Source organism: Dicentrarchus labrax, unplaced genomic scaffold, assembly GCF_905237075.1.
Source record: "Dicentrarchus labrax unplaced genomic scaffold, dlabrax2021, whole genome shotgun sequence".
Classification (NCBI taxonomy): domain Eukaryota; kingdom Metazoa; phylum Chordata; class Actinopteri; family Moronidae; genus Dicentrarchus; species Dicentrarchus labrax.
In genome coordinates, this window is record NW_026136720.1 from 7,939,735 (window position 1) to 7,952,127 (window position 12,393).

Consider the following 12,393-nt stretch of genomic DNA (forward strand, 5'->3'; position numbering starts at 1 on the left):
AAAGCCCAACATTTGTTGTATGTGGGAAATCTTGTAAACTCCTCATATTATATTACCAAGACCATGACCTTAGTCTCCTCCATGATAGCCAGGGCTTGAAGAGCAGTTATATAGTTATTATTACTATATTATTATGCATTATAGATGACTAACCAGATTCTTTTTGTTCTTTATTTGAACTTTAAGGACCAGTGTGTATGATTTAGTTGCATCTAGAGGTGAAGATGCAGATCACGTCTGTATTTGACAACAAGGGAATGAGAAGGAGAAACTACAGTGGCCGAGAAACTTGAAATTCATTATCTATAACCGGGGTTTGGTTTGTCCTACTCTGGGCTTCTGTAGAAACATGGCCGTTCAACATGGCAGCCTCTGCGGAAGAGGACCCGCTCCCTCCCTAGATAAAAATGGCTCATTCTAAGGTGACAAAAACCTCTTATTTTCAGATGATTATACACTAATGAAAACATACCTAATGATATTATATTTCATTTCTGCCAATAGATTGTCCTAAATGTTAACCACTGGACCTTTAAGAAACCAGATATAGTCTTTTTTTTTCTCATTAAAAGAAAACATTATTTATGCCTACATGGCATAATTGTCACTGTTATTCAAAAGTAGCTCTGGGTAACATGGTATGCAATTTACATTAACAACCAAGTCAAGTCAGGTCAAGAAAAAATATTGTTTAGTGTTATTGTTTGCTATTTTTTGTGTTGGAAAGCCCACATTTGCAAAGGCAGAGCTTTCAGTGAGCGTTTGAAGGCAGCACCGTCAAACCAGCGTTGGTGGGTTACGGCTATGGTAACAGAAACAGATGTTTAGGCATTGATATCAGTGGCAATAAGCCGTAAACCCCAAGAAGTGTACTAATGAGCTGTTACCACTGACAGTATACATAGTGCTCTATCCCAGGGAGCCACTGCTCTCCCTCTGTGCCGTATCCAGGAAGTCGTCTTGCTTGGTTGTCAAGCAAACGTTTGCTTGGACGCGAAGTGCTCTCAGTCTGTAAAGTACGCTTGGTGTTTTTTTTACGGGTTAATATAACGTTATATAGTGTAAGAAAAACTAACAATACTGCATTCAAGTATAAAGAACATGTCGTTGGAGTTAGTGGGATATGAATGACTGTGCCTCACGCATTAGGGCAACGTTTAACCGTTAACTAATTACTTGTTAGTTAACGTTTGCATGTTCTCTTTGTTAAGACGCTTTCATATTGGTAATTTCAGGTAGCCGTGAAAGATGAGTTGCTGTCATGGGTCCGTGCTCCAGGAGGTCCGGCCTGGTACGGCACGGGTCGTAGTGACCGAGTTGAGTGGATCAGACATCAACCCAACTCCTGCCAAGAAACACTGTGATGACTTCGACACGGTAATGGCCTTTTACCTCACTCCAAAGAAGCTGGTAAGTGTGCATGGGTCCCTAAGGATACAGTCAGTGTTCATCCCACTGATGCACCTTGTTCTCCCTGGTATTTTTCTGATTTGTGCCTTAAGTAAACCTCTATTATCTGAGACTGCTGTTCGTTTTATTTACAGCAGTGGTTGAGACACTGGGGATGACTAAGGGATGTCAACGTGGAGATCATATTTAACATCTATTGCAGTGGTTCCCAACCATTTCCCTTAAGTTCCTTAGTAAACACAATAAACAACAATAAATGACAATACAATAAACCCAAATAGTGTACTCAGTAACTGCAAGAAGTTTGTGTAACAGCAGATTATTTCCTGTTTTGGGAACAATTTTCTGTCTATATTATGTATTTTTTACGTATGTTTTCTTGTCCCTGATGCTTGCCATTGTTCTATTAGACAATTTACATAACAATATACCTTACATTTAGTTTTCATAACAGAAGCAAACCAAATGTTGAGATACAGGCCTACTGTGTATATTTTGGACGTTTTCTTACACCCCTTAAAATTAAGAAGGCCTTGTGACCCCCTGTGAAGCTTTGACCAACCTTAGAGGAGGTCCCGGCCCCCAGGTTGGGAACCACTGATGTATTGTATGCACCCTGTCTATATTATTATGTGTGTAGGTGGGCAGGCAGTATTATTTCACATCACAAGGTTCATGTCTAAGGTATAATGAATGATGAAACTAGGTTATGTAAAGACCAGTTCAGTATGCCAGAGCAGGTCAGCTGGTGTCCTGTTAATTTCTGTTTCTCACAGGAATTGCTGTGTGGAACTCAGGACCTCACTAACGTGACCTCGCTGGAGATCTGCGTAAACACTCAAGAAAACACACTGGGTAACTTTGGTAAGCTATACAGTACGTCAAGGCATTTAGACATTTACACATGTAATTCATAGCTTACTATTTGAAACCATATTGCAAGGGCACACAGTTTATATGTGTACTGATTAGAGCTCTCTGTTCTTTGCTGGTATTGGTTTATATCTAGTGTTCCTTATGCGAACATGGCCACATATTCAGTAACACCTTTTACATTTAAATTTATATTTAAGCAACTAGCCCTAACCCTTTTTTATACTGTGTGCAGTGATGATTCATAACAGATAATGCTTCTAATGACCGCATAGACAATCACAAAGTAGATAAGAGACATTTAAAGACATTGTTATGACGCACGCAACAGATTGCCTGTCAGGTGTGCCAACCTCAGTGCAAGATGACTGAGCCGATGATGGTGGAAGAACATCTTCATTATGCTCACCTTTGTCCTCAGAAAAACCTAGATTTCCCAACAAGTGTAGGCATGACAGAGCATGTGTGAGTCATGCCCACCCTGCCACTCTAGGTACTCTTCCTTTGAGGCAATTTATGTGAAACACCCAATGAGGTACATTTGGAACGGAACTAGGCGGCTAGTTTAAAACACAATAAATAATCACCTCACTGTTATATGAAAGTAAGAGATATGATTGTTTATCTGATCATCTTGTAGGTGCCTACTTGCCCAATTTGGTGGAGCTCAGAATGAGCAACAGTACAATTGTGTCAATAAGGTAAGCATAAAGTTATATAACACAAATACCATCCTCTTGTTGTCTTCCTGGTTTGCAACATGTTCCTAGGAGAACATACACACTCACTCTGGAATACTACAGATTTCTCAAGAAGCTGAATAACCCGAAATTAATTATGATCTTAAACAAAACTGAATGTTTGCTACTGGTGTAAACTGCTTGTAACTGTATGACCAGTTTCATATTTAGCTTATGTTTAGAAACAAAGCCAGGAGGTCCAGATCTTTCCATAAAGAGAGTTGTAATTTGACCTAGAGCAGTGTTGTTGGGGATTGCTTTTCACACTAGTCACATGTATGCTAGAAGACACTCTTTAGTGTGAGACCCTTGAAGCCGTAAAAAGACAGTGCTTTGAAGCAGAATAGCAGTTCAGAAGTCACATGCACGTGTACTGTCATGGGAAAAAAATATAGCATGGTTGCAGTGCAGGTGTAAGGCTCTGCTCTGCTTCTGCCAAGGTTTTCCAAGAGGGACTTGTAATACAGTGTTTCTGTATGGAAGATGCATGTTGCTGCTTGTAAACCAGACACCGACAGATGTGGCGTTCAGTACAGTCTTAGAGATAGATACACATGGAGAACAGGTTCACCCACCTGTCTCACAATAGGACACAATGGGGTTTGTGGAATATCAGCTTTCAGATTTGTCCACCTGAATAGTAGCAGAAAAAAAGACAGGAAATATGTGCAGTTTCTCCTGGATTGTCCTACCAGTTTGATTGCAGTCACAGCTGTGTCATCAAAATTGGATAGACGAAAACCAATAAACCTCCAGGATGAGACAGAGACACACACACACACACACACACACACACACACACACACACACACACACACACACTATAAATTGTCCTTGTAACAGGACAGGTGGAGAATTGTTACCCAAGAGACTGCTGAGGGATAAGAGAGTACAAACAGAAAGATAGGGAGCTGTCTGCTCCACCCAGAGAGTAGCAGAGCAGAGCCAGCCGGACGTGCACTGCCTCTGATAGCATTTCCTGCTCTGGGCTGTGGGAGCTGTTCTGGAGAGGGTGTTACGGGGTTGTAGATACACTGACTGAGACTCTGCTGGAAGGGTCAGAGCAGGGGTGTGCTGTAGAGGACTGGCCTGCATATGGGGGAAGAGAAAAGAGCTTACTTCAGTGGCCAAGGGACTAGATAGCCTTTCCCATGATTCACAGTGTTGTGTAACTCCCCTTCAGTGCCTCTAAATCATGTTTTTGTGCGATTTTGTCTTCTTAGAGACCTGGGAACAACCCTCTCCCACCTGCAGGTGCTGTGGATGTCCCGCTGCTCCCTACAAGACCTAGAAGGCATTTCTAATTTCTCGTCCCTCAAGGTACAGTTTATGGGTTATAGTTTGCTCAGTGGAGAGACAAAGTTCAACAGTGCAACTGTTTTGGGGATAAAAAGGGCTATGCTTTCTTAAAGCCATAGACACAGTATGCACATTTGCACCACGTATGCATCACAGACAGTCATGCCTTTTACTTCAGCGCCCGCGTGAGATGCACGACTGCGCTAATGTTTTCCACGAGCCACGAGCAGTTCCCAGAAAAAAATAGACAATTAACATTATTAAGGCAATCTTGTACACATTTCAAACGTTTACACCTTTCACTACAGTTTGTACATCTATATGTATGTCTTTATATTATATTGTAATATTATATTGTCTAATTTGTCCAATCACATGTTTTTTGTCCCCTGCTACCAATCTCTACTACGTTGTATGTCCACCCTCTCTGTTTCAGGAATTGTACATGGCCTATAACTTTGTGTCCGACCTGAGTCAGGTTGTTATGCTGGAGAACCTGCAACTGTTAGATATGGAAGATAACGATGTGGATGACCTAGTCCAGGTTCAGTATCTGGGGTTGTGTGGCAAACTCCAGAGACTCACCCTGGCGGGAAACCCTGTGTGTGTCCGCCCAAACCCCACTGCCACTCAGGTAGGGTAATGTTCTGCTAACGTTGTTTATCCCATAAAACGAAATAATATACATTTGTCGCTACGTGCAAAAGAAGATGCCAATTGAACAAAGTAACATAGAACCAAATGCTGGCTTTTTCTTCATCAGACCAACCTGCCTGTCCTTGTCAGGCTCCTTGTTTGTCCTTTGTGATTCAGCAGACACAGATATTCAACAAATAAGCTTTGTTCCAAAGGGAGTGTAGTGGAATTGGAGACATCAGGGAGACCAATATTAGCTACAAAAGTTATGTATCCGCCTGTACTGTACTTAAAGGACCAGTGTGTAGGATTTAGTGGCGTCTAGTTGTGCATCATCCTTCCCTTCCAAATGCAAAAGAGAAACTATGGTGGCCAGAAAACGCCCTAGAACCAGTGTTTGTGGTTTGTTTGTTCTAGGCTAATGTAGAAACATGGTATTTCAACATGGCGGCCTTCATGGAAGGTGACCTGTAGCATCTGTAAATATAAAAGCCCATTCTAAGGAAAGAAAAAAAACTAATCTTATTTTCAAGTGATACACTAATGAAAACATAGTTATGGATATCATATTCCATTTCTGCCAGATCCTCCTAAATGTTACACACTGGACAAGATATCCAGAAATCTGACTAGAGACATAAAAAAAATGAGAACGGGTAGAGCTGAATAAAAGCTTGAGCAAGAAGTTCCTGTCCAAAACGAAAGTGTTGCGTATATTCAGTTGTAAAAGCCAAATTGCAAATGCAACTTGTGGTTATGATGTAGGTATCATTCAGTTAGTTTACTCTCCTGTGCTAGCAGGCTTTCATCCAATTGTCCGATAATGACCGAAATGTAATTAGCATATGCTGAGACATGAAAGTATCTGTGTGATCTCACCGCTCTGTATCTGGGTCTTCAACACACCAGATAGGACACAAGGAGAGCAGGAGGCATCAAAATAATCAAACATAACAGCCACATAACTGGCACACTCTTCTGTGGAGACATGACGACACAGACATAATGTTTTATTATTACATTACAGTGCTATTTGATCTCTTTGAAAACTGGCCAACATTTTTATTTTTGATGTAAACGGCTGGTGCACATGGCAGCTTACCATGCGCATATTCACTGATATTGAGTTTAGCTGGATGTACAGCGTAGAAGCTGCATTTCCACCTTCTGCTGATTCGAGACACGGTGTGCTGTGAGTTTTTTGGGCCACTGTGAATGTGTTTATTTACACCCACCAGCAGAGCATTAATTAGGAAACTAGGGCAATGAGGGGAGATGCTGAGCTGAATATGCATTAGGCCTGTGCTTTGTAGTGACTGAGGGGTTCTTGGGTTTGCTGCCTTGCCAAACTATCACTCTTCTTGCTCTCTCTTCTCATCACACACACACATCCGCTCACTTCCTCTCACCCAGCCCTCATTCTCCTCCTCTTTTCTCTTTCATTTCCTCCCTGCCAGCCTTTCACTCTCTTTTTCATTCATTGCATCTGTGTGGTTTGGTGAAGGGCAGGAGTGCTGAGCTCTAATTTGATCGCTCAGTAGCTCAGTAATTCACCAGGACTCTGTAGCTGTAATGAGAAATAATTTGGATTAGCAGGGTAACAATGCCATTTTTTAGAGTAGGGCTGCACAATTAATTGAAATATTATCGACATAGCAATATGGTATCGAAAGTAATATCGAAAGTGCTATGTCCAAATCACAGAAGCTGCATTTTTTTTTAAATAGAATGTGTAGGTAACGTGGGACAAAACAGCATTATAATGAATGAAGTACTGTAGTGCTGCAGAGATGCTCTTGCCTTACAATTGAGTGTTACAGAACAAACGTCTGTTTTATATTTAGTTTGACAGTTCACAGGTACCTGAATCTGGCACAAGTTCAGTACAGTTCTGCATTTGAATGAATTTATTTATTTGAATTAATTAATTTATTGAAAGGACACGCCCTTGAGATGCAGCCTCTTATTTCTGAGGGGGTCCTACACATTCAATACATTATGAAACAACAGCATTAGCTCTAGATTTACATTTCCACAAGTTTGTGGCCACCATAGTTTTTCCCACACACTTGCAATGCAAACGGTATTCAGTTGTTTGCAGTCTGAACCTTCACCGCTAGATGCCACTAAATCCTACACACTGGTCCTTAAAGTTACTCTTTCTAACTAATATCATACCCCATCCACTCTTTCCTATTCTTCCTCCCTTCTATTCAGACGGCAGACTATAGTTATCGGGCTGAAGTGAGGGAGTTGGTCCCTCAGCTGCGTTACCTAGACGATTTAAGGGTGGAGGAGGACGAGCATAGCTGCAGCAGCACCATGGGAGAACACCGGGCCTTTCTCCAAAACACCATCAGAGACTTCAACTCCTCCCAGGCAGCTACTGAAGACGCTGTGTGTATGTGTATGTTGTTTTGAGTCATTTAATGCTGACCAGTTAATTACAGATGCGTATTTAACAGGCCACTCACTCACATTTGTCAGGCATCAGACCCCGCACTGGCTCCAGACCCATGTCAGCGACCAGGCCAGGAATTTGCTCCCCTCCTGGATCCAGACCTGCTTCTGCAGACTCAGATCTAGCAACAGTTGAAGCAGAAACCAGCATCCTGACACAGGGTTAGGCACTCCAGTGGCTGTTTTTTCACACTGATGTTTCTACTGTGAGCTCTCCTACGTCTACCAACATTGTCTTAACTTCAAAATTAGGCAAAACTACTGACCCATGAGTACCATTTCCACCTCTACATTGTATGTAGTTTTAGCACCAGTAGCATCACCCAGTCAACAGCAATTGTTACTCCACAGTGCCACCAAGAGGACTTGTTTGTGTCCAGAAAATAGTTTGATTTACTGAAATACTCAATTTACTGTTGATTCTTGAAGGAGCCGGCAAGATCCTGTTCTGTGGAAACCCAGTCCAGTCTATTCGAGCAATGCGAGAAAAGTTGAGGGTAAGTAGTGTGTGTTGGAAGAAGAAAGCACAGAATTCCTTCAGTTCAGTGAAGAAAACATCATCTTCTTGGAAAAAATAGAACTGATAATCAGATATCAAAATCCACCCCAATCTATAATTTCTCGCATGCTGTAGTCCATTTAGTGTCGACTGAGAGGAACAATAAGCTTTATGGGCTTAGTGTCTCTGTCCCTCTTACCTTCCCCTCCTGTTCTGTCTGTTCCTCTTATGTTTGCTGTCCACATCTGTCTGACCACTACTCTACCATCTATTCATAATTAATGTTCTCAGCTCTTAGGCCTCTATTCTGTTATGTTTCCTAGCTCCTACCCCTCACGCTCATTCTCCCTCTCTTCCATCTCATAGACAGCACCCACCAGATCTACTTTCATCCCCAATGACCTGCTCATCCATGTACCAGAACACACGTACGACCTTGAGGAACCTGATGTTAGGGAACGCGGTGATGTGTTTGCTGAGCTTAGAGCATGGAGGGAGCAGCACAGCAGGTACCAACTACTTGCACACCTCACTCCAGTTTTCTTAAGCTGGAAACACACACACTAAACGCTATATTGGCTTGTGATGACCGACCATGTACACTGACAAATCCACTTTTCAATGAATGAGGACTCAGATAGTTGGAGTTAAAAGTCTTCCAGTGTGTTCCTCACTTCAGCTGTCAACCTGGCTTCCTCTACCAAAACTCAAGCAGATGAAACTAAGTATCTTTCTGCATTGTTTTTCAGGCGTCTCCAGGCCATAGAGGCAGAAAGATTACCGCAGGTCCTTGCTATTCGGGATAGTGATAGTGATGATGATGATGAAGAAGAAACCTCTGGGAGTATAAAGAGCGACAGTAGTGATGAAGAGCGTGGAGAGGAGAAGCATTGTGGCAGCCTAGATACTGCCTCATCAAGTTCCTCTTTCCAGTCTCTCTCCATAGGTGAATACTCATTAATTGAACATGCTTGCTTTTTCTTTTATGATGACTAAGATGATCATCTACCCCCAATAACATCTGAGTTGAAAATCAAACGATATGCCAGTAGATTACGAACAGTAATGGCAGCTACAAAACTGTAGTATTTTTTCGTTTTCAGATCTGCATCACAGAGAAGCCTTATCCCCCAACATTGCTCGACTGTCCCTGTCCCCCGACACCTCGCTGTCCCCTTCTCCCCCTCTCAGTGCCACAGCAGCTACTGGTAATCGCAAGCCACTGGGGATTCGTGCACGTAGGCTTCTACTCAACCGGACAAATTTAGAACATTTACCTGATTCCAGCAAAGTAGGGTGCTCTCCTGGGACAAGTACAACCGCAGGAGAAACAGACCTGACACTCAAGAGGGTTCAGCAGTTGACCAGGTACAACAAAAAATACTCAATTTAACTTAAATTGAATGTTTGAAAACTTAAATGTTTGAATGAATGTTTACAAATTACCATGTGTATTTTAGGATTCAGTTATTCATTTAATTGTGACTAGCTGTTAACTAGCACTATGCAACAGTTTGAATTAACCTTATACGGCGTAATTGTTCGTATAGGGTGGTACTAAAGAAGTGTTCTCTCTCTTTCAGTGCAGAGATGGACATATCCAGTGTAGAATCTGGCAACAAGCATCTTCTAACTCCTCAGATGTCCAAACTCCTGCACAGGCCAGCAATTACTCGTCCTCACACAGCCAGAGCAGTTCTGCAGAAACATCACCCACACCACATTCCATACCCTTAAAAGAGTGTAGAGTGTAGGACATTGATGGAGTTCATACCCCTTATTTGCTTCACTCACACCATACTTTGAGGTGTGTTTGGATTTGTTTAAATGAAGATCCAGAAGATATTGAAATCATTCCCATGCCAAAATCCACTAAACTCATATCTGATAGCGCTTTAACACGACTAACAGTGTAATTAGAGGACATGATATACAGAGACGACACCTCTAATTCTAGTTAGTTGCTGGTTTTCTGATGGCTTTATTAGCTGGATGGAAATGAAAGGGGATGGGACTAATACCTCTCATTTAAATTTCTCAGGTTGAAATATTGATTTATTGTAACTCAAATGCTGCCTGTGTTTTACCCAATTTATAAATATCTTTGGTTTTTAAGATTCTCTTTTATTAAAACTGAACTGTATGACTAATAAAATGCAATGGTTCATTTTAGCCAAGGTTTCCTGCACTGTCAGATATTCATGATGTAATAGTCAAATTTTGCCACATGAGGGCGCTATCTGTAAACCTTAAAAAAAATACACTCCATTGCTTCGATCACCTTGAGCAAACACCCCTTCAAATCCACCACCTTGAAACATGATTTATTCCTTTAGTTTGTCCACATCTTATTTACACCAAAGAGAGTGATTTACAACATACATATGCAAGTGTTAAGCATGTACTGCTAATACAGCAGAAAATGTTTCATGATGTATTGACTGATACACAACACGAGTAATAGACTGGAACAGTTGATGTACGTTTAGTGTTTATATGTTCTAACTGTGACATATCCCATTGTTTTCAAAGAGCTATGGGGAATTTCCCATCCATTGCACTGTAAAAAACAATCTCAGGCTGATCTTGTCCTCAGGACCAGAGAGGCAGCCACATCTTAACACCTTTTTGAAGCTGTCACACCAATGTTAACATGGAATTCCATTATTGGGGAACCGCTACAACCAGCACGCAGATGTTTCCAAACTTTGTAGGACTTCCTGACATGAGCACACACACCATGACACCCACATTAGGAAGCCCTTCCCATATTTCTGTCATTCGTTCTGCAGTTTTGCCAATAGAAACAGGATGTAAATAAATGAGTCAAAGAAACCAAGTACAGGCATTAAACCTTGAAAGCGCTGCAAATACTCCTCACCACAGTGTTTGATTAAGAGATGTACACATGTCAGACACAAGAATGGGTCATGTATGTACACATTTATGGGTTTATTATCACTATGTGACAGCTCTTATATAACATGTAACTAGCAACTCTTTCCATCACGTAACTGTATCACCGTCAGGTGTTTTCAGCCACACGCCCATCTCACTGGTGCTCTTACTACTCAAGTTACAGATGGAAGAGAACAGAATAAAAGGAGAGGCTTTTTATGGTAGGAAAGTGGGATAGTGTCCACCTACTCTCTCTGAATAGTCTTGTAATTTCTCCGAAAGGGATCATTCTCACAGCTGGTCAGGTCTGTGAACCTAGTCTGGCCTGTGAGAGGCGTTCTTCCACTCCACACTATTACCAGATGATGTGACAAACCAGAAGGGCCTGGTTTTATCTATGGCTCTGGGATGGTACTTTGAGAAAAGATGTCTGATATGTAGTAAAACAACCGTACAGTTTCAGTACAGTAATGATTTTTCAGTCATGATTTATTTTCTTTATAGCATTTTGAGTGTCAAGGGCTTCTTCTTAAAAGCATGCCTGTAGCTCTCTTTTATCTAATAAAACAGCACTGTGTTTAGAAAACCCAGGGTGCATGGAGATGGTCTTTTTAACCAAAATCAAATTAAAAAGACAATTATAGCACTGTAGTGCCACTGCTTCACAATTTTGCTTTTTGAAACCTTTTCCCCAGAGATGATTATACAAAACAGAAGGAGGATAATGTTATTTAGGCAAATATAATGGATAATAGTATACAACAGCAAAATAAGTCCCACTCAGTCACCAATACACACACATACAAAGGTAAACAAACAAAACCATACATTTCTGCTGCAATGAAGTGGAGAAAACTGTCAGCACACGCTGTGAACAACATGAAAACAAATAACAGACGAAAACAGACGAGGTTGATGTGATTCAGTTAAATCCATGATCATGTCAGGTAGGTCATAGTTACATTCCCCAAAAGACTAAATCAACGCTATCAGACAGCAGGTTCATACAATAATCTATCCACATGCAGTGCTGTACCTTCATGTCACTGCAGATAACGAGATGGGTGTGAATAAATTACAGGGAATACATTGCAAAAAAAAAAAACACATACCAACATAATTTTGTGACTGGAAGGGACTGGGCTGTAAGTGGAAATACCTACAGTGTGAGTTCAGACAGGCCCACGAGTAGCTGTTTGTACAGTGCATGTGAGACCACAGGATCTTGCTGGAAGGAACATTCCATTCACTGAAAGATATTTAGGCTGCATAACTCATTTTCTGTTGACACCTTTACAACCACATGCAGCCACGCAATTCATAATGATATACAAAAGGCATAAAGTTAATTGCAAATAATTCTTGTAGCAATCTGAATTGAATCTAATCTTCTTTGTACCTCAGGAGGTGATAAATCTGTATACCAAAACACAACAGTTGTATACAGGTAAAGTCAATGTTATATCAAGTTCCAAGTACAAATCAGAGAATAACTTTTGTAAACCACCATAAAATTGAATAAAGTTTTGTTTTTGGTGATTTTCTAGAACAATCAGAGAATATGGAGATAAAAAAGGC

The 12,393-nt window shown here is 41.1% G+C and overlaps 1 protein-coding gene across 2 annotated transcripts; it reads left to right on the forward strand.

Annotated features, from left to right (window-relative positions):
- Positions 1-829: 829 nt before the first annotated feature.
- lrrc56 (leucine rich repeat containing 56) lies at positions 830-10,089 on the forward strand. 2 transcript variants are annotated; one of them, XM_051383580.1, is made up of 13 exons: positions 830-1,016; positions 1,236-1,377; positions 2,187-2,274; positions 2,924-2,984; positions 4,247-4,343; positions 4,759-4,956; positions 7,176-7,359; positions 7,446-7,580; positions 7,848-7,915; positions 8,284-8,426; positions 8,667-8,863; positions 9,021-9,285; positions 9,501-10,089. In XM_051383580.1, the coding sequence occupies exons 2-13, from the start codon at positions 1,249-1,251 to the stop codon at positions 9,652-9,654; spliced, it is 1,719 nt and encodes a 572-aa protein (XP_051239540.1). In that variant the 5' UTR covers positions 830-1,016; positions 1,236-1,248; the 3' UTR covers positions 9,655-10,089. The 2 variants fall into 2 exon arrangements, with proteins under 2 accessions (XP_051239540.1, XP_051239538.1); XM_051383578.1 differs by having other exon boundaries at positions 832-1,016; positions 1,236-1,410.
- The last annotated feature ends 2,304 nt before the right edge of the window (positions 10,090-12,393 follow it).